The 22,459-nt window shown below is 45.8% G+C and overlaps 1 protein-coding gene and 1 long non-coding RNA gene across 4 annotated transcripts in view; one reads left to right on the forward strand and one right to left on the reverse strand.

The window, feature by feature from the left end:
* Positions 1–22,459, reverse strand: part of SACS (sacsin molecular chaperone) — a 108,166-nt gene that overhangs the window by 42,340 nt on the left and 43,367 nt on the right. For both annotated transcript variants that reach the window (XM_050767077.1, XM_050767075.1), the window contains exons 3-4: positions 6,636–6,786; positions 32–119 (exon numbers count right to left, since the gene is read on the reverse strand). In XM_050767077.1, the coding sequence (XP_050623034.1) occupies positions 32–119; positions 6,636–6,786 (239 nt within the window). The remainder of the gene's footprint in view (positions 1–31; positions 120–6,635; positions 6,787–22,459) is intronic.
* LOC126940875 (uncharacterized) overlaps positions 7,293–22,459 on the forward strand; it is an 80,804-nt gene continuing 65,637 nt past the window's right edge. For both annotated transcript variants that reach the window (XR_007720949.1, XR_007720950.1), the window contains exons 1-2: positions 7,293–7,605; positions 7,688–7,772. This is a non-coding gene — a long non-coding RNA (uncharacterized LOC126940875). The remainder of the gene's footprint in view (positions 7,606–7,687; positions 7,773–22,459) is intronic.

The raw sequence follows: 22,459 nt of genomic DNA on the forward strand, positions 1-22,459 counted from the left end.
GCACATACTTCTGGTAAAGTCAATATTATACCTCCCCCTTTTAAGCCTTTTGATTGAAGGTTTACAAAAAGATGACAATTTTTGGAAGCCAGATCTCCAATCTTGATCCAGTCAGATAACTGAAAGAAAAAAAAACAAAAGAAAATGTAAGAAAAGCAATATAGTCTCTAATACTGTAAATTCAAAACATTATCTTTCACTTAAGTAATGCTTGTTAAATCTTCTTATCATGAAGGAAGTTGTCTGGAGAAGTGAATATTCCACAGAACAGAGATTTAGTCAAAAACTTTATTTAAAAATTTAAGGGACTGGCCGGGCGCGGTGGCTCAAGCCTGTAATCCCAGCACTTTGGGAGGCCGAGACGGGCGGACCACGAGGTCAGGAGATCGAGACCATCCTGGCTAACACAGTGAAACCCCGTCTCTACTAAAAAATACAAAAAACTAGCCGGGCGAGGTGGCGGGCGCCTGTAGTCCCAGCTACTCGGGAGGCTGAGGCAGGAGAATGGCGTGAACCCGGGAGGCGGAGCTTGCAGTGAGCTGAGATCCAGCCACTGCACTCCAGCCTGGGCGACAGAGCGAGACTCCGTCTCCAAAAAAAATAAATAAATAAATAAATAAATAAATAATTTAAGGGATTAAAAGATTTTTCTTTAATTACAAATAGATAAAAATACATATATTTCTCCATTAATATAATTTAAATTTTAAATGATGAATTGGGATCATTAACATAAACAAAATCATTCTTCTGACCAACATTTCCGAAGTGCACTGCTCATAACAAAGCTCCGTGAGACCTCAACACTTATTAGAGGACCAAAAAAAAATTCTGTTTTTAAATTAGTTGGAATAAGTTGGTTTTCAGGAAACTTAACAGATTCATATGCATGGTAACTTTCTTAGAAACAACTATACTAAATAGTATTTCCCAAATTTTAGCAGCATTTTCTTTATTATGAAAGAACACCCTATGGGAAAGTACTAGACATACTTTGGAAAACACTGCTAAAGATGCTGCTACCAAAAACAAAAAAGTTGTGATGCGGAAAGAGGGGACTAATGAGGCTTCCTACCCTTGAGCTGCTTTGGTCTATAACTTCCTTGAAACTGACTTTCCTAAAAAATGCCTTGATGTTTGCTTTCTTTTTGGCAATTTTTCTGTTTCTCATAAAAGCAGGGTGCAACATGTGTTACTGTAACCCACGGGAGCAGGGTAACAGAGTGCCTTTTTGGAAAAATAACATAAATAATCTGAGGCCAGATCAACCTTCTCCCCATCAGGGTCCCTCGTGACCTCTCACAGGTCAACAATCTGCAGAACATGATTCAAAAGCTCACTGGAAAGATGACCTTCCTCGCTGACCCTTCCCTGGCAGGGTGTGCAGGCCGTCCCTCACTATTCCAAAACTCAGTACTTCCGTCTCTCCACCACCTTCTCACACCGACGCCCTCCATGGCTCTAAAGCTCAACCTGTCGAAAGGTGAACTCACACTCGCTTTCCTTCCAACGTGTATCTCCCGTCTCTATTCTATATCTCAGTTAATAGTGTCACCATCTACCTAGTCATTTCAGCTGGAAAGGACAGGGAAAATGTGTCTCTTCCTCCAAACCACAAGTCCAATGAATAATCTCTGGATCCCAGCATGTCCATCCTCCAGTCTCTCTCAAATCTAACTTGCTCTTCACAACGTCCCAATGTACAGACTCTTAACATCTCTTGGATTTTTATAACGATCCCCCATCTGGTCTCCTTACTTTCTGTACATCATCTTCATTCTAGTCTCCATCTCTAAAACACAAAGCTGAGTATGCTGTTACAGGTTCCAGATTATAAAGCACTTTCATGCACGTATTCCCATTAAACCTTAAAGCAAGCCTACAAAAACTAGTTCACTCTTTGCGCAGGTACTTCAGCAGGAAGACCATTCTTTGCAACAAAAATTTAGAAACAACCCAAATTCTGTGACATATTAATGACTATTATACACCAATTAAAAATGAATTAACTAAACTGCACACAAACTTAGATGAATAATAATATGATTGCATAAAATAAGCTGGCTGTAAGTTGCTAACTACAGAATGTTTCTTATAAAGTTTAAAAACAACTGAATGTAAACAGCATATTATTTAGGTTACATATTCAGGCTACACACACAAACATATATGCACATATATGCACATGTCCAAACATACATAAGTATACACACACACACACACATATAGTACCAAAAAGGCAAGAGAATAATCAGCACAAACGGGTAAGGGCAGACAGACAGGAATACAGGCTGGGGAGAAGATGCCCAGAAGTAAGTACTGACATTGTTCTTGTTCTCTGGTTGAATGACATCATCACAGATGATCATTCTATTGTTAAACAATTATTATAAGAAAGCCCCAGCCTGGGCAACACAGTGAGATGCTGTCTCTATTTTTTAATTAGCTGGGTGCAGTACTCCCAGCTACTCAGGAGGCTGAGGCAGGAGGACTGCTTGAGCCCAGGAGCTCCAGGCTGCAGTGAGCTAACATCATGCCCTGCACTCTACCCTGGGCAACAGCGGATGCACCTATATACAGCCTTCCTGGAACAATCCAGGGTGAGCGCAGGTTCACAGGGGAACACTCCCCAATTTCAGGCCTGCAGGAGAGGCAGAGTCACAACTCATCCCTACTTGCAACATCAGCATTCCTACCGATGAAAACAGGTGCCTATCTGATCTGAATAACTGGAACACTGGGACAGGAATGAGGCTGTGAGGTGGACAGCTTTCCTGCTGGACTGGCAGGGAAACAGGTGGCTTCTACTCTTCACCCTGATAAAACCTCAGCACATCTAAATGAGGGCTCCCCCAGCCACCTTCTTCGAGCCTGGCACCTCTGCCGACCATTGGGTGTTACATCTACCCACCTGCCTTGGCCACAACCAGTGACTACCCAGGGATACCTCCCCTATCGGCCTGAAGCCTGAATCATCAACTAAGAAAATAAAATGCTGGGGGAAATTAAATAAATAAAGTGTATGCCATGAGAAAACGAGACAAGCTTCAAGGGATCCCTGCCATTCCAACCCCAAAGGAGATGGTGAATTTGCCCATATCCCAAGTACATAACTACTACAACCAGCATCTGGGAAAGCCAGAGCACAAAGACTCTCTGTAACTAAGAAACTCGTGTAGAGTCTCCACCCCTAAAAGCACCAAGAATCAAATTAGGCTAAAATCAAATATAAACATTAAAGTCCAATCCTTAAGAGGGAAAAAAAAAGAAATTTAAAAAAAAACATTAACGTTGTGGCTGTGCAGTAGTGGCACGGCACACCTATCCAGGATAAATCCCTCATGCACAGAACAGTATCTGTAACACAGCGGCTCAATACACGATAGGCATATTCTCCACACATGTTACCCAAACACAGAAGGAGCACTGCGCCCAGCATCAGTTACTACCTCCAGCCTGACCTCTCTCGAGTTTCAGTTCCAGATTTGCAGCTGCCTACTGAATATCACTATCTAGCAGGGACTTTATAATTGGTTAGAATTAGCTTTATCCCATTCATACCAGAAATAGGAAATCAGGCCCCAACACATGAATTAATTTGGCACCTGTTACATATACACAGGCAGGACAGGAAGTAGGACCTAAAGCACCCACCTCTCCATTTCCTAGTTTCCTACATGCTTCTTTATGTCTCACCAACAGCTGAACTACATATAAAAGCAAACTGGTCACCATACTTCCCCCCTCTGTATGTGCTTATCTCTGATGATTAAACCCTTATTTTCTTGGTCTGACTCAAAGCTTGCCAACGTCCTTGGCAAGACCTACCAACTTGGCCGGGCGCGGTGGCTCAAGCCTGTAATCCCAGCACTTTGGGAGGCCAAGACGGGCGGATCACGAGGTCAGGAGATCGAGACCATCCTGGCTAACACGGTGAAACCCCGTCTCTACTAAAAATACAAGAAAATTAGCTGGGCGAGGTGGCGGGCGCCTGTAGTCCCAGCTACTCGGGAGGCTGAGGCAGGAGAATGGCGTAAACCCGGGAGGCGGAGCTTGCAGTGAGCTGAGATCCGGCCACTGCACTCCAGCCTGGGGCACAGAGCAAGACTCCGTCTCAAAAAAAAAAAAAAAAGACCTACCAACTTATTCTACACCCATCCCCCACTTCCACATCCATTTGGTACCAAACTGTGGCAATTTTGCATTTTACGAAGTCTCTCGTATATCCTTTCTTTCGGTTTCACCTTTACAGCCACAGTCCAGAACCTCATTACCTCGTACCAGGACAAAAGGGTCCTACTTAGACCCCTGTCTACCCACACCCCCAATCCCAGTCAACACACCCTGTCACTTTCACCATCCCATATCCATGCTTTGCAGAGACACCTGCAAAAACACTTCTAAATGGCAAGGCTAGCCACAACGGAGCCTTTCAGTGTGACTACATCTAGGGGCCAAGATGACCAAGTAGAACCAGAGGAGGAACCAAAGAAGTGGGTATAGACCCAGGAGAGGAAGGTTAAGAGATGTGGGCAGGCATAGAGAAAGGAGTAAGAATGACAAACTGCTCTTTCACAAGTCTGCCTAAAGTCCTCAATCAGCCTCTCCAACTGCCACCAAGAGGCCCATTCCTTCCAAAGAAGCAAAGGCTATGCTGGGGTGAGGCCATCACTTCATCCAGCAACTAGCACCCGGTCCAGCAGCATAAGCCCAGCACTCAAATGCCGCTGTCTCAGCGCTTGGAGACTTCACTGGGCCCTCATCCTACACTACAATGAGATGTCCATCATAGAGGTTAAGATAAATGCCCTCATTAAAGCAGTCGGGGGACCGGGCACCGTGGCTCACGCCTGTAATCCCAGCACTTCGGGAGACCGAGGCAGGTGGATCACTAGGTCAAGAGATGGAGACCATCCTGGCCAACACGTTGAACATCCCCTTGCCCCCCATCTCTACTAAAAATACAAAACTAGCTGGGCGTGGTGGCACGTGCCTGTAGTCCCAACTACTCGGGAGGCCGGGGCAGGAGAATCGCTTGAACCCAGGAAGTGGAGGTTGGAGATCGCACCACTGCACTCCAGCCTGGCAGCAGAGCGAGACTCCGTCTCAAAAAAAAAGGAAGGGAGGGAGGAAGGGAGGGAGGGAGGGAGGGAGGGAGGGAGGGAGGGAGGGAGGGAGGGAGGGAGGGAGGGAGGGAGGAAGGGAGGAAGGGAGGAAGGAAGGAGGAAGGGAGGAAGGGAGGAAGGGAGGAAGGAAGGAAGGAAGGAAGGAAGGAAGGAAGGAAGGAAGGAAGGAAGGAAGGAAGGAAGGAAGGAAGGGCAGGCGGAAGGGCGGGCACTTGGGGGATATGCTGAACATTTTTGGCCTGGCTTGTCTGCAGAGGCCCTGGCCAATGTCAACATCAGGAGCCTCCTCTGCCATGTAGGGGCTGGAGGACCTGGTCCAGCGACCAGTGCTTCATCCACAGGCCGTCATGCCCCTCGCTGTTGCTCCAGCTAAGCAGAAGGAAGGGGATGCAAAGAATCTCAGGACTCTCGTGACAAGATGGCTTTGGACTTTTTGACCCAACCTCTTTTACAGCATGTTCAGTAGAAAGCTGAACTCTTTAAAAAAGTAAAAATAAATAATAAAGCCTTCAATCAAGTCAACGTCTGCATGCCAACGAACAGGTTGCGGAACTGATCAGAAGGACTGATCAATCCCCCAAGGAGCATGAAAACAGATAATAAATGTGTGTCAAGGAGGGCAAAGGACTAGAAAACTGACTCAAGTACACAGAAGGTCAGGATTACACTGAAGCAGGAAAAATCACAGATGCCAACTACTTCACCAATATTTGTATCGAGTAGTAAGGAAAGCCAACACTTGAAATGTCATCCTATATGCTCAAGTATTCCTTGTATTATCTGTTCAACTCTTTGTGACTCTTTTAAATGCTGGAAATGATGTTATCACATGAAGATGTTTATTAGAATAAAAGAATTGTTTTAAAAGAGTAAGTTAACTGTCAGTAAAATGTCTTCAACTGAACTCCCCCTTTAAGAAAGCTATAGAATTTTAACCAATCTTAAAGAATACATGACAATATGAAATATTCTTGTTTTCCAAAATTTGCTGACCTATCAAGTCAACCCATCACTTGCACTTTAGAAGTTGTAGTATGCTTACTCCCCAAGATAATAGGTTCTATATTAAATAAATTATGTCTGAAGATTCTTTCAGTGCTAAATTTCCGTATCAAAAATGGAGAAAAAACTTGCAAGATATCAAAGGTGAAGATATTTACCAATATTCTACTTAAACTTACCACATAAATAGAAATAAATGAGTAATGATTAAGTCACTTCACTGATGATGTCTAAAAAAAACTTCTGACTCCAACGCCCACCAAGAAAATTATCTGAATTTCAGAAAGTGAAGATTCAGACGAAATGGTGGGGTTCGGGGGCTGGGGATGCAGATGGAAACAGCAAGTGATGAACAGCCACAACTCAGGACAGGCGCAGGCGGCCACGCTGCCGGAGCCACTCGCGCCGCCCGCGGAAACCTGCGCCGCCCACCCCGGGCCCCCGACGCCCGCCGTTCCTCCGCGCGGCGGAGCCCAGCCCAGCCCAGCGCCCCCGGCCGCCGCCTACCTCGCGGCCGCCGCGCCACAGCTGCTGCTCCGACACCGGGAAGCCAGTCTCGGCGAAGATACGTTCCTTCACGTCGCGCACGCTCCAGGACGCCGGCGCCGCCACGGTCCTGCAGCCCACGCAGCCGGGGAGCACGGTCACCCGGACCCACCTGTGGAAAGCAGAGGGACGCTCAGCCGGGCCGCGGCCGCCACCCGCCCGCCCAGCGCCCGCGCGGCCTCGGCCCGCGTTACCTCTCCCCCATCGCGGCGCCTCGGGCGCTACTCGCGCCCGCCCCTGACGCCGGCGCCCGATCACGGCCGGCCGCGCCGCGCCCACAGGCCCCGCGCGGGCCGGGAGGGCGGGATCCGCATGGCGCAGCCGGGTACGCAGCAGCCCGCGCCAAGAGGGAAACGCTAGAGGAAGCCGCGGCGGCCGAGGAGCGGGCGGGGGCGGGGGCGGCGCGCTCCCGGCCCACCAGGGGCCCTGCAGGCGCCGCCCGCGGGCACGCGCCCACTCGCCGGGACCGTTAGCTGGGGAGTCGCCCCGCCCCTACCGCCAGGCCCCGCCCAGTCAAGTTCCGTCTTGCCCAATCCAGACAGTCAGCAAAGGAGCCGCCCCGCCCCACTCGCCCACCAGGCTCCGCCCGCCAGGCCCCGCCCCGCCTGCAGAGGCGGCTCTGCCAGAAGGCAAACCCACCAAGGGTATCTCTAGAGCGGACATCTAGAGGACAGGTGCGTTGTGCCTTTTAGAGCTCAACGGTGCATTGAAATGCAGAACGAGACATTTCTAGGGCCTATGTGTCCTTGAACTCTAATGACTTTCATTCCATAGAAGCATCTCCAGTAAGATCTATAGTGGCCTCCGAGAAGGGAACGTGCTGGTTACAGAACACAAGTGTCTTCCGCGGTTTCGTTCTGTGCTCGGTTTTTGAGGCACAGAAGTAGGATCAGTGGCTCAGTTTGCTGGAAGAAGGACAGCCAGCAGCAAAGTAAGATCAGAATGCACACAAACAGATCCTATGACATGTTAAAAATATTTGTAACTTATTTTGGCAATATTATCTTGTATAGTTGAAGCCTGAATGTCTTCCCATCACAACCGCAAGCTCCTTGAAAGCAGGAACACGAGTCTTAGAGTTGAAGAAATCGCCGCACGGTAAGTCAAGTTGTCTTGTGATTTGAAAGTGTGTGGGGCTTAGAGGCTTGGGGGAACCTCAGGCTGTTGCTTTGGCTTACTTCTCATAGGTATAGATGATAAACATTGCAAAAAAAAAAAGTGACATCTATTAAGGCAATTCAAAGGCTACATCGTAAACAAGTAAACTTGTGTGCTTCTTATTTTAAATACCTTGAATAGAACAGAATTAAATTTTAGAGTTGCCCCAAAAAATAGATAATAATTAAATTGCCACTTCTCCCTTCCCCCCCCAAAAAATTATTACTCAGAACTCATCATCAGTAGTAAATAGAGAGAATGTTCTACAGCTGTTCCATCTCTCTTACCATAGTTAAAAAGGGAATGATAGAAGTCATGCCTCTTCCTACTTGGAAGAGAGAAGTAAGTATGCTCCATCAACTGGAGGAGAATATGGTGATTCAGTATAAAGACAAGGTCAGAAAACCCTAAGGGCCAAATATGTACTTCTTGACTGGGTGCAGTGGCTCACGTCTGTAATCCCAGCGCTTTGGGAGGCCAAGGCAGGTGGATTACTTGAGATCAGGAGTTCGAGACAAGCCTGGCCAACACGGTGAAACCCTGTCTCTACTAAAAATACAAAAATTAGCTGGGTGTGGTGGCACACACCTGTAATCCCAGCTACTCTTGGAGGCTGAGGCAGGAAAATCGCTTGAACCCAGGAGGTGAAAGGTGCAGTGAACCAAGATCCCACCACTTCACTCCAGCCTGGGCAACAGAGCGAGACTGGCTCAAAAAAAAAACAAAAAAAAAGTACTTCTGTAATCGAACAAGACTGGACAACCAAACACATAAGAATATCAACAAATGGAAAGGGTGTGAGCTCTCTTCTGTCAAGTAACCTCTCTCTCTGGGCCATGCAGCAGTCCCCAAGTCCTGGAAACCAGCTCCTGCCATAGCTTCAAAGCACACCCAGGACAAATCCTTCACCCCTAAATCCTTCAATTAAAAGACTTCACAGTAAACCCCTGGTTCTACAGTTTCCTTGGGAGCCAGGCAAACAGGATGTAGTGACAATGGAACCTAGGGTTGGGGCTGAAGATTTGAGAGACAGTGAGTGACTTCAGCAAGAGGCATTCACTAGAAGTGGAGCAGATGCTGCTGGGGAAGGAGGCTGGTGGGAAGAAGCTTTGAACATCTGGAATTCAAAGTGTCCTCAGGATGCATTTGAAAGGTTTAGTTGGCATGGGAAAAACAGAATGGCAAGAATACAACAATGAATGAAACAAAGTCCCTAAGTAGTTGTTTAATAAGGACAGAGTTTCAGTTTTACAAGATGGAAGACTTCTAGAGATGGATGATGGTATTGATGGTTGCACAATATTATGAATTTATTTTAAATCACTGAACTGTATACTTTGAAATGGTCAATATGGTCAATTTTATGTGTATTTTACAAGAAAAAATAATATTTTTTTAATGGTAGCTCAGAAACACTAAAAAAAATTGATGAGAAGCAAAGATGAACTTGGGCAACCAGTAGTTGAACAAAACCAAAGTGACAAAATCTTGCTAACAAGGCATTCATCATCAATATTAGGGAGAGAGCTCCCACATTCTTGGGTTTTGTTTTCTAGTTTCTAAGCACACAATGATGGTTTCTAGTGTATGTTATCCAAATACATGACAGGATCATTTTCACAAAAACCACCACTAAATATATGAGTTCCCCCCAAAAAAGAAGTAGGAATCCAACTTTAGTGAGGACCTTAACGGTCAGAGGGGTGAAATGATCTACCCAAAGACACAGCTGGGAAGTGGCAGAGCAGGACTGTCAGCAGGCCTGACTCCAGCTGCAGGCTTTCTGTTATCCCGTCAGGGCCTGGACTCACAGTAGTTACTACATCAATACTATCTTTTTTTTTTTTTTTTTTTTTTTTTTTTGGAAGCAAGGTCTTGCTCTTGACCAGGCTGAAGTGCAAAGGCATATCACAGCTCACTGTGCCCTCTACCTCCTGGGCTCAAGTGATCCTCCCGCCTTAGCCTCCAGAGTCGCTGTGACTACAGGTGCACCCCACTACACCCAACTAATTATTTTATTTTTTCTAGGGACGGGGTCTCCCTATGTTGCCCAAGCTACAATCAATAATACCTTTTATTAAAGGCAAAAATAACCAAAGCCCCTAATCTGCTGCTTGCATTCTGGGAAAAGGAGACAAATGATAAACATACAGACAAATAATATATAAATCCCGCCTCTGATGTCAGGTCAGGATCAGTACTATTTAAGGGGACAGGGCAAGATAACAGAGCAAAGAAGACAGGTGGTTAGAGAGTTCCTTTGAGCAGAGGTCTCCATAAAATGCAGGAAGCTAATGTTACCCAGAAAAGCCTGTGTGAGAAGCAAGGGGCCCCAAACAACTAGTGTGGTTCACACTTGCATTATCTTTGCCCCGCATCAGCGTAACTGCCTCCTACCTGGGCTGCTTCCTCTCCAGTTCATTTCCCGGGAGAGGAGGAGTTTCCTCTTTTCCAATTCACTTCCCAGACTGCCACCAAGCCGGGTTTGGAACTGGTGCCTATTTCGTTTACTAATGCTTTCCCACAACCTAAAAGAGGTCTCAACACAGATAGGCGCTCTGAGTCATACTGAGCTGTTATCACTGGTGGACACTGGCCGCGGGACTTCCACTGTCTGTGCCCAGAGGGGCTCTGCGCAGGATGAATGAGGAGAAGCCTCCATATTTCCACGGGGCTCCTGTCATATCTGAAATGCCCCATGCAGGTATGGCAGGACACACAGAACAATCGGGAGAGGGATGGCAGGCGGCATTCCAGACCCATGACGGCAGAGCAGAATAGAATGTCACATGGCGTCATTCATAACTTTTGCCTCAGGTGGCAGAAAGTCACGTCTCCCTACACTTATCTGAAAGAGACTCTTAGTCCTGTGCTACTAACCTCGCTGCATTTGATAAACGCTCTGCATTATGGCTTCCCTCCCATCAGATTCCCTCCACCTTGAAAGAACAGACTAGTGATTTTCCCAAGTCAGTTTTACTGGTTCTCCGCTGGTTTTCTCTTTATGCTTCCCTGGGGCACTCCCACACCTCCCCCGCCCCTAGCCTGCTCCCCACACAGCCTCCCCCTACCCCTGGGCAGCTCCTTTCTCCTGTTCTTAGGTTTCTATGGGAACGTATATTCAACTGCAAATACTGCTTAGACAATTTTGAGTTCAGTACATGATGGTATCTGAAATGAATTGGTGATCCAGTGTTCCCATAAGAGCAAGAAAGAAGACTGCGGGTCGCAGCCGGGGTCTTGAGGAAGGTGTGGCTAGACAGAACTAGAGCAAAATCACTGTGGGTGGCGAGCCGAAGATGAAAATTCCTACACCTGGAGTTTCCGTGTCACTCAGAGTGAGAGGCAGAGACCTCAGCTTACGAGGCCTTAGTGGCCAGTCCCCTCTCTTCCAGGCCTCATCCCCCACACCCCCGGTTCACTCCACCACAGACACACTTGGCACCCTTCGGTTCTTGAACACCGAAGCCCGCACTCTGGCCCAGGTCTGTGCACTTGCTATTCCCCCTACTTTGCCCAGTCTTCTTCCAGAGGGCATTTCTCACTCCCTCAGCTCCTTCATGTCTGCACCCAGGTGTCATTTTTCCTGGAGGGCTTCCTGACCACCGTATGAAAACCACGACATTCCCAAAGCCATTCCAGTACTTCTCATCCCCTTTTCTCACCTGATGTCTCTCCACAGTATGCACCACCTGATATATTCAGTTATCTCTCTATGCAAAATGTCTATCTCAACCCACTATGTTGTATGCTCCATAAGAGCAAAGTCAGCCGGGCGCAGTGGCTCATGCCTATAATCCCAGCACTTTGGAAGGCCGAGGCGGGCAGATTACAAGGTCAGGAGTTCAAGACCAGCCTGGCCAACATAGTGAAACCCCCATCTCTACTAAAAATATAAAAATTAGCCGAGCGTGGTGGCGCATGCCTGTAGTCCCAGCTACTCAGGAGGCTGAGGCAGGAGAATTGCTTGAACCCGGGAGGCAGAGGTTGCAGTGAGCCGAGACTGCACCACTGCACTTCACCCTGGGCAACAGAGTGAGAGTCTGTCTCACAAAAAAAAAAAAAAAAAGAGCAAAGCCACTGTGTAATTCACCACTCCACTCTTTCTCTAGCACCTAGAATAGGGCCCGGCATGCGTAATGTCTTAGTCTGCTCAGGATGCCATAACAAAATACCATCAACTGAGTGTCTTACACAACAGAAATTTATTTCTTACAGTTCCGGAGGCTGTGAGTCCAATATCAAGGTCCACACAAGGTATATTTTATTCTGATGCCTCTTCTGCTGACTTTGCTCACATGACCTCTTCTTTGTATGAGTGTGGGGAGAGAGAGGAAGCAAGCGCTCTGGTATCTCTTCTTATAGGGGCACTACTCCCATTATGGAGGCCCCACCCTCATGACCTCATCTAACCCTAATCATCTCCCAAATGCCCACCTCCCAATACCATCCCATCAAAGGTTAGGGCTTCCACATATCAGTGGTGGAGGGACACAAACATTCAGTCCGTAGCACCAAAGCTACTCAATAAATGTTGCTGAATTTGTGAATGAATGAATGTTCGCTCCTGCCTGCACCCTGAACTTCCAGGCCTGACACTCTGGGTATCTGTGCCTCTGTGCCATTGCATTGTCTTAGTTTTCTTGTTGGAAAACTATAAACTCATCGTAGAATTTGATGGAGTAGCGAATCATGCTATAATATGGGTGACCCCTACAGACATTCTGCTAAGTGAAAGAAGCCAGTCACTGAAGACCACATATTGTATGATTCCATTTATATGACACGTCCAGAATTGGCAGACCTATAGACAGAAAGTAGATCAGTGGGGCTGTGGGGGCAGGGAACGAGGAGGCAGTGCTAATGGGTGTGGGGTTTCTTTGGGGGATGGTGGAAATGTTCTGGAATTAGTGGTGCAATGTGCACAATTTTTTGAACATCCTTAAAACCAGCTGAATTGTACCCTTTAAAATGGCGAATGTTATGGTGTGTGAATTATACCTGAAAAAAATTCACAATGAAGCTGGTGTGAATGCAAAGGCTTTTCCTGGACCACCTCTGAGAACAAAACCATTTAAATGAAAACACGGAACGAAAAACCTTGGTTTTTCCGTGGAGCCTGGTGGTTGGTTTGTTCATTTTACTCTCTTCCTACAATGTTTTCAGTCCACTACCAGAGTGGTCAGAACAGACGTATTTGCTCCCAAATAGATACATCAGCAGGATAAAATAAAATCTTCTTATCCTGTCCACGCTCTCTATCCAGTGCCCTCCACTTGACTTTCCTACCCACCACATTCCCAGCCAGGCTCCAGCACACCACATTCTCTCTCGGAGCTCTCCTGTGTGGCCTGTGCATATGTGTTCCTTCCTTCCCCGGTGCCCACTCCTCCTTCAGATTCAACCTCAGCCCCAGCGTCTGTGGTGGGGGTGCCAGATGCTTCAGGAGGCACCAGCGCTGCGAGCCTCTCGTCCAACGCCTGGCCCACTCCTCCTGGCCTTGTCTCCTGAGCCAGGAGTGAACCAAGCACTGGGCGCCTGGATTCTGGCTCCAACATCCCTGCCTGGCACAGAGTAGTCCCAAGAATAGATCCTCCGTGGGATATCCCAGTGGTTCAGATGGAATTTATTGGACAGGCCACATTCAATCACCATATGCCAGAAAAATGACAAAACTTTTTTTCTCTTTGTGCTCAGGTAGACACAATTGCTTTGCTTTTATTTTTAGTGACATTAAACATGCTTTGGGAAATGAAGTCATGTTTCTGACTTAGCATTCCTGCCTTTTCTCCTTCCGAAGAGGGCATTATGAATTCCCTAGAGTACTGTACAAATCAGGAGAAAACAGGATTGTACAGATTTTACATGATGCTTTTGAGTCTACTGGTCATTTTAATGAGAGTTTGTTGTTTGGTTGCCAGAAATCCTGGGTTATTCAAAGACAGCTTTGCCAAAGAAAATTAACCAGTGAGGGCTGGAAATACAGTCATGCTTACATAAGTCAGTGAGTAATGCGAGAGGACTTAGCATTAGGAAGGAAAAACGTGACTCAGGCCCCCGGATAGTGTAGGGACACATCTTGAGCTGCACCCGCCATTTCAAGGAATATTAAAACCACATGAGGTTTTCCAGTTCCTCTTACATCGATGACCACCTTTGATCAAACATCCTCTCTTGCAACAATTTTTTTTTTTTTTGAGGCAGAGTCTCGCTGTGTCGCCCAGGATAGAGTGCAGTGGCACAGTCTTGGCTCACTGCAACGTCTGCATCCTGGGTTCAAGCAATTCTCATGCCTCAGCCTCCTGAGTAGCTGGGATTACAGGTGCGCACTACCATGCCCAGCTAATTTTTTGTATTTTTAGTAGAGACAGGGTTTCGCCATGTTGGCCAGGCTGGTCTCGAGCTCCTGACCTCAGATGATCTGCCCACCTCGGCCTCCCAATGTGCTGGAATTACAGAGGTGAGCCACCACGCCCGGCACTTCCAACATTTTATAGAAAATATGGAAAGAGTGAGCTGGCTGTAGCAGCATGTAGATTAAACTGAACACATGCTAATAATTAGCATATTTTAATAGAAGCTCAGCTCTAGATACAATAATAGGAAACTTGTGACATAAACTTGTGAAACACTCCATCATAAAAGTGATTACACTGAAAGAAGGAAATAATATAAAAAGGGAATAGAGCAAAAAATGCCAAAATACACTCTGATGCACTTGTTCCTTTTTTCTGTCTTCCAACTCTTGCTACTCTTGCAATCAGTTAATATCCCTTCTGCTTTTCCTTTACTTGTCTGAGTTGTTCTTGGTGTTCTGCCCCTCACCCTCATCTACCAGGCTTCGTGGTAGCGAACTGAGGGTGTGACCCCAGCTCTCGCGCCTGCTGCTGGGAGAGCGTGGACAGGTCATGGCTCTAAACTCTCTCACCTGTACAGCTGGACATGGTGCCACCTTCCTCCCAGGCTTATTGTGAGGTGGCAGCAGGCACTGAGCTGGGAGGTGCTCAGTTCCTCTCCTGTTCATTCATGTCAGAAAATGTGAAAATGTGAAGCACCCACTCAGTGCTGGGCACTGGTGTCCCGACAGAGAAGCCTGCTTCCTGTGCTCGGGGACTGCTAACCTCATGGCACAGCAGCCAGGCAGGAATTACACGACGGGGGGCTCCTCACGCTCCCCTCACTCTGGGCCTCTTCCTCTCCCTCTCCTTCTGCATCTGAACACTCAAGGCCAGTGCTGGAAAACACGGGGAGCAGGCAAAGGGAGTCTTGAGCGCCTCAAATCTCTTCACCTCAACCTCACCTCCCTCTCCCATGTGCCCTACTCTTTTCTCCACCCTGTCCCCAGCTCCGTGGTGTTCAGGAAACATTAACCGTGCACCTTGCTTGTGAGGCAGCCCCTCTGCGGGGTGCTGAGAAATTGAAGATAATGGGAATAACAGCAACACCTCTGCTTGTAAGAAGATTAAAGAATAGGATGATACGCAAACATAATAAATACAATTTCAATATAAAAGCAAGAGTCCTAAAGTCAAGGAAACCTATCTAAGTCATTAGTTGCTGCCAACTGCCCAGATATTGTCTTCTATGAACGGGGCTTCGCTGGGTTACCACCATGGCTTTACGCCCCAGGCGGGACAGGCACTGCCCTCCTGCTTGGTCTTATGCCTGGAATGAAATCTCTTTTTTTTCTTTTCTTCCGTCATTGTTTTTATCCCCAAGCACATTCCAGAGCTCAGCTCCCAGCCAGATCGACCTGTCACATGGCATTGTTGGTTCTTCCCATTTGGGCCATACTGTTTCCTCAACATCCTTCTTCCCACTCTTGAGGAAGGTACTGGGATTCCCTCGTGTGTGTGTGTGCGTGCGTGTGTGCGTGCGTGTGTGTGCACGCGCATGCGTGTGCGTGTGTGTGCGTGCGTGTGTACGTGCGTGCGTGTGTGTGCGCGTGTGTGCGCATGTGGGTGTGTGCGTGCGTGTGTGCATGCGTGTGTCTCCACGCGCGCGTGCGTGTGCGTGCGTGTGTTTGCGTGCGTGTGGGTGCGTGTGTGCGCGCGTGTGCGTGTGTGTGTGCGCGTGTGTGTGCGCGTGCGTGTGCATGCGTGTGTATGCGCGTGTGCGTGCGTGTGTGTGCGCGCGTGTGCGTGTGTGCGTGCGTGTGGGTGTGTGCATGCGTGTGTGCGTGCGTATGCGTGTGTGCGTGCGTATGCGTGTGTGCGTGCACGTGTGTGTGAGACAGAAAGAGACAGAGACAGAGAGAGTGTTTACAAAGAGAACTGACTTTCCCCCACCTCTTTAGAAAGGATGATGCCGACTGGGCAGCTGTCAGCAGCACTTACCATTCTCACCGGCCTTGGTAGTGCCCTCTGAGCACTGCTGGCCTCTTCACACAGGAAGAAAACCAAAGGGCTTTCTTCACAACCAATACCTAACTCCTCTCCCAAGTTTACCTGTATTTTAACAAAGGATTTTAATTTCTGTATGGGGCGCTGGGTTCATATTTTGGAAAAATCAGTCCTGCGACTGTCTCTGAAGTCATAGCCACAAAGTCATTTTAAGCTCCAATTGGGATGGTGAGAAACTCAAAACCAAGCCTAATAATAATAACAGCAATAATAATAATCATAAAGCTGTCACTAGTTGAGCACTTAGTAGGCATCAAACACTTCTTAATTTTAAAAGCTTTACAAACACTATCTTATTTAATCTTCACTAAAACCCTATGAGGCATTATTGTTTCTACTTTACACGTGATGAAAGAGAGAGTCAGGAACGTTATAATTGCCCAAGACCACACACAGGGCCAAGACCTAACTGTGTTCTGGACATGCTCAAAGCCTTTAATCACCGCACAGATCCCCATATGGGGCAGTTATTGATGTAATAGAGATATTTACCCTGAAGAAAAGATGACCTCAGGGGACATGCTATACTCTTCAAATAGAAGAGTGGCTTTCATCTGTACAAGTTTCTGTGGCTCCAGAGATGGACAAATTTAGGGTTCATTATTTTAAAAATTCAATAATTGGAACAGTACTCATTTTAATTCATTTATCACCAAATAAGTGTAGAGCCCGTCACATCCACACTATTACAGCCAATTCCCAGATAAACCTGAAAATGAGACATTATCATCCACCGTCGTAAAGCAGGACACAGGACCCAAAGAGGGTATGTACTTTGTCTAAAGTTCTTTGCAAATGCAAGTGTCAGGCATGGAACCCAGGGCTCCACTTGATTTTCCCTAAGCTGTGCTGCCCGCAACTTTGGAGTAAAGGGACTGAAATCAACCCTTTGCTTGAGATTCTAAAGACCATGCTCGGTGCTCATCAGGGCCCCGTGTCCTGAGGTCTCTCTTCGGGCTTCTCACTGTTTTATGCTCTCCAGTGCATGGCATTCTCACAGCCTGGCTGGACGTGGGCAGCACGAAGCCCTCACACACACACTTGGGCAAACACTCCTACTAGCCTGCACAGGATCAATACACACAGCATGAATTACAGAATAGAGATATATACATTCAGCAAAAAGGGTGTCATCTTACACTTATCTACTTCTTTTCAGTTAATGACAGTCACCTGAGTTCTGCCCTTTATTTTGTTTTGAGGTGCTGTCTCAGATAGAATCCCTCGACGTTAATTTGATTAAACTAACATCCTCTGGTCAGAAGTAATTGAGAAACATGAGTTTATTTATAAAAACTAAATGGGAACTATTTATTTTTATCATATTGTATTTTTACTATTTCTTGCTTATATTCATTAAAGGTTTTTAAAAATAAAAACAAGTTTTTAAATCCCATTTCTAAATATTTGGACTTAGGGTGATATTGTCAACGAACAGTTCAATGGGTTATCATTACTTTATTGCTGTGCAGAGCCTTTGCCACAGTAACTTGGAAAAATGAATCATAGAAACCCCAACCACAAAATTACAGATTTTTGCATTTGTGAAGAATAACACCCAATTTATTTTCTTTGCCTATTATTAAAAGAGGAGCATGCTACAGTCTTCTTCATACCGAAAAGATTATAAACGGCTGCACACATTTGCTGTTCTGTAGAACAATTATAGTAGTTGGCAGGCATCCACCACTGGAGGGGTCACAAAGAAAACGCCAGTTAGAATTAGGTCAGCGGAGGTTTTTTTTTGTTTTCTTGTTTTTTTGAGATGGAGTCTCGCTTTGTTGCCCAGGCTGGAGTGCAGTGGTACGATCTCCGCTCACTGCGACCTCTGCCTCCCAGGCTCAAGCAGTTCTCCTGCCCCAGCCTCCGAGGTGGTTGGGATTACAGGTGCCCGCCACCACGCCCGGCTAATTTTTTGTAGGTCACAGGAGATTTTGAAGGAAAATTAGGAATGGATCCATAAAAAGCAAAATGGATTTCATGTGATTACAATTGAATTGAAGCTTCATCTGTTAAAATCTTACATTTTGCTCATTTCCCAAACCATTTCAAATGTTCCCTTGATAGAGATGCACTGGATATATTAGATTGTTATAAAACGAAAAAAAAATATTTATTTACTCCTCAATTCTAAAAATGGATTTTTTGATTCACCAAAAATGAATTTTTTAATCGGGGATGCAAATAATAATATTCAAATGTATATTTCATTCAGGACTCAATGAATCCTAAATCTAAACAAATCGTGATTGTTCACATTTCTACAATCTTTAGAAATATAATTGCTAAGTTATTTACATAAGGAACTCAAAAATTTGAAAACCACTTAAGGCAGAGAATATGGCTCAGTAGACATATTCTTTTTTTTTTTTTTGAGGTAAGAGTCTAGCTCTGCTGCCAGGCTGGAGTGCAGTGGTGTGATCATGGCTCACTGCAGCCTCGAACTCCTGGACTGAAGCAATCTTCCCACCTCAGTCTCCTGGGTAACTGGGACTACAGGACTACAGGCATGTTCCACCATGCCCGGCTAATTTTTTTTTTTAAGAGATGAAGTCTCGTCATGTTGCCCAGGCTGGATAGGAAACATATTTTTAAATTCATTGGTAATTAAAACTGTGATATGTATGTCTGGCTTTTAAGCCTTTGTCACTTTTCCAGTTTTCTGAATATTTCCCAATCTTGGTTTAAATAATCTGAAAATATTATAGCTACAAAATTCATATGGAAAGTAATAAAAGGTGGTCATTCTCAGAAAACCCTCTACTGACACATCCAATCCGTCACCAGGTCGAAGTGTTTGACCACGTTTGGCTCCATTGCCATCTCCTGTTGGTACTGGCACAGCTCTCTCCTGTCCCTTACTCAGGCCACCACTTGGGGCCCCAGCTGTTCTCACTGCCCCACAGCCTTTCTCCTCCAATCAACCCTTCATACTACCATCAAGTTATTGTACAATCGAGTGTAACTAAATCCCTCCCCAGCATCAAGATATTTTTAGTAGTTCAAGTTACCTGCACCATAATGTCCCAATGTTTCCCAGCCTTGTCTCCATCCCTCCTTCCTGAACAGCCCCAGAGCTCTGCAGGCCTGTTCATGCCTTTGTACTTCTTTTTGTGCAGCTTTCTCAGTCCATTCTGTTTCCTCCTGCAGCATCTGGTTCCTCCTTCCATGTTCAATTTTGATGGCCCACCCTTGATAGCCCCACTCAAATGTCACTTCAAAATTGTCTCTCTCCCCCCGACACTGTTTAAGGAAAAACGGCAGTAAGTCCAGGACAAATGACGTTTATGTCTCCTTTCTTACTCTCTCTGAATAATTTGTATATCCAACCATCCCAGCTCTTTCTATATTACACAAACCACATATTTGCTTGCTATGCCCCTCTCTGGAGACATTCAAGCGCAGAAAACATGCCTCTGTATCCCTTGTTCACACCATCACCCTCTCCCCAACCCCAGTGCCTGGCACAGAACCCAGCAAATGTGTATGCAGATGAGGATGGTGATCAGTAAGAAGGGTCATTGCAAGATCTTTCTGTGGAGGGTTGGTAAAAAGCTAGAACTTCGGCCTTAAATCATGCAATGGAAGAATTCCAATCTCATACATAAGTGGTTAAGTGCATGAATGGGGTGTTGGAAACACTCCTTCACATTTCAGGAGGTAGCAATAAAAGACATCAGAGATGGGAAGACTCAAATAACATTCCTGACTTTCCACCCGTCAATCAGTGCTCAGCCGGAAGAACGGAGGCTTTCTCCAGCCAAGCCAATGCAAGGTGACTTCCGCCCGTCAATCAGTGCTCAGCCGGAAGAGCGGAGGATTTCTCCAGCCAAGCCAATGCAAGGTGACTTCCGCCTTCGTAGACCTCTTCAGCATTTAACTTCCACTCATCAGCGGCTACATAGGAATGAAATGCATTTACTCAAACTATGGGAAGTCCCTCTTGATCACAGCCTCTTGTATGTCACTCTGTGTTCCACATCATTCAATGCCAAATAAGCGAATGCAGTGATGTTCACATGTGTGGCTTCTCATGACCACTCCCTATAACCACTTACCATCTCTGTACAAATTTAAATTAGGGGAAGAAAAGGGAGTCCTTCTTAACTTTTCTGTTTTGGGTTCATTTCTTTAATAATACTCTTATTGGACAGATATTAATAAACTGGTTATTAGAGAAAGTTGTGAGTTGATTTATCCTTTCACAGCAAACTCCAAAACAATTTTTCAAAGCCTAGGGAAGAGATGCACCCGTTCACTTTATATTAGTTTGGGAGGGGTAATGGTGAAAAAAACAGGGCCTAAGAGGAGTTGGGATTCAGACTGTGGAAGACCAGAGAATGAAGAAATCATTGGCATTCATTGTATTGTAAAATACAATAATTTTTTTTGGTATTTTTAGTAGAGACAGGGTTTCACCGTGTTAGCCAGGATGGTCTCCATCTCCTGACCTCTTGATGCGCCTGTCTCGGCCTCCCAAAGTGCTGGGATTACAGGCTTGAGCCACCGCGCCCGGCCGACATTTGTTTTTAACACATCGAAGGTTTGTGGCAATCCTGCATCCAGCAAGTCTGTTGGCATCATTTTCCCAACAGCAAGTGCTCCGTTAGCATGTCTCCGCGTCACCTTTTAGAAGTTCTCATAATATTTTAAACATTTTCATTGTTACTTTATCTGCTTTGGTGATCTGTGATTACTCATCTATGGTGTCACTATTGTAATTGTTTTGGGGTGCCATGAACCGTGCCTAAATAAGACAGTAAACTTAATCGATAAATGGTATGTTCTCTGACTGCTCTACTCTACCAACAGGCTGTTCTTGCCTCTCTCCCTCTCCTCCAGCCTCCCTTTTCCCTAAGACACAACAGTATTGAAATTAGGCCAGTTAGTAACCCTATAGTGGCCTCTGACTGTTCAAGCGAAGGGAAGAGTTGCACATCTCTCACCTGAAATCGAAAGCTAGAAACGACTAAGCTTAGTGAGGAAGGCATGTTGAAAGCCAAGACAGGATGAAAGCAGGTCTCTTATGACAAACAGCCAAGCTGTGAATGCAAATGAAGTGTTTTTGAAGGAAATTAAATAGTGCTATTCTAGTGAACATAGAAACTATAAGAAAGCAAAACAGCCTTATTACTGATTAGGAATCAATTTGAGTGGTCTGGATAGAAGATCAAACCAGCCACAACATCCCCTTAAGCCAAAGCCTAACCCAAACAAAGACCTAACTCTCTTCAAATCTATGAAGGCGCAGTGGCGGGCGCCTGTGGTCCCAGCTACTTGGAAGCCTGAGGCAGGAGAATGGCGTGAATCCGGGAGGCGGAGCTTGCAGTGAGCTGAGATCGTGCCACTGCATTCCAGCCTGGGGGACAGAGCCAGACTCCGTCTCAAAAAAGAAAAAGTCTGTGAATGAAATGAGGTATTCCTGGACTTGCCATTCTAAGGGCTTCACTACGAAGCTAGAAGACCCGTTAGAGATTAGATGGTCCTCTGGTCACCCTGACCATTTCTTTTTGGTCCTCATAGATGGCTGGTTTTTAAACCATTTATCTGGGAAGATGCCATTTGCCTGTGTAGGGTGGTGGTTTGAGTTCAGGTGATGCAGCTTATATGATCTCGGGAGTTTACCCAATGGACAGCATGGTGCAGATAATTCAGCTCCTTAGCGGGAACTTGCAATTTAATCTGTCCCTTAAGCTTCAAATACACCTAAGTGACTTTGTAATTGTGATAAATAACATCTATAAAAACTAATATGAGACAACCGACATGAAAGATTATAAGTTGGAAAATATTGGTTACTCCATTTTAAAGACCTTTGAATTAAAATAAACCACCATCAACTAAGCATGGTTTAAATAGCCAACTGATTGGACACAGAGGATTAAGGTAACTTAATCCATGAAGAACCCATTTTTCGAATTAAAACAATGGGCTAAAGAGCCCTAACCTAACCCCTGTCCAGTGTTCACTAAATGAATAAGTCAGGTATCATTAGCGGGATTTACCTTAAAAATGCATAGTAACAATTTCCTGTTCCAAAATAGGAAGTAAAGGTTATTAATAATCTCTTATTACAACATGATCTATGGATCCAGAGAATATGACGGTGAGGTACTGTTAAGTAATAATGTGTGTAATCATCAGAGAAATGCATACTAAAACCACAATGAGACACCACTGTACCCCAGCCAGAAAGGCCATTATTAAAATGTCAAAAAACAATAG

This window comes from Macaca thibetana, chromosome 17 (genome assembly GCF_024542745.1).
Source record: "Macaca thibetana thibetana isolate TM-01 chromosome 17, ASM2454274v1, whole genome shotgun sequence".
Lineage (NCBI taxonomy): Eukaryota > Metazoa > Chordata > Mammalia > Primates > Cercopithecidae > Macaca > Macaca thibetana.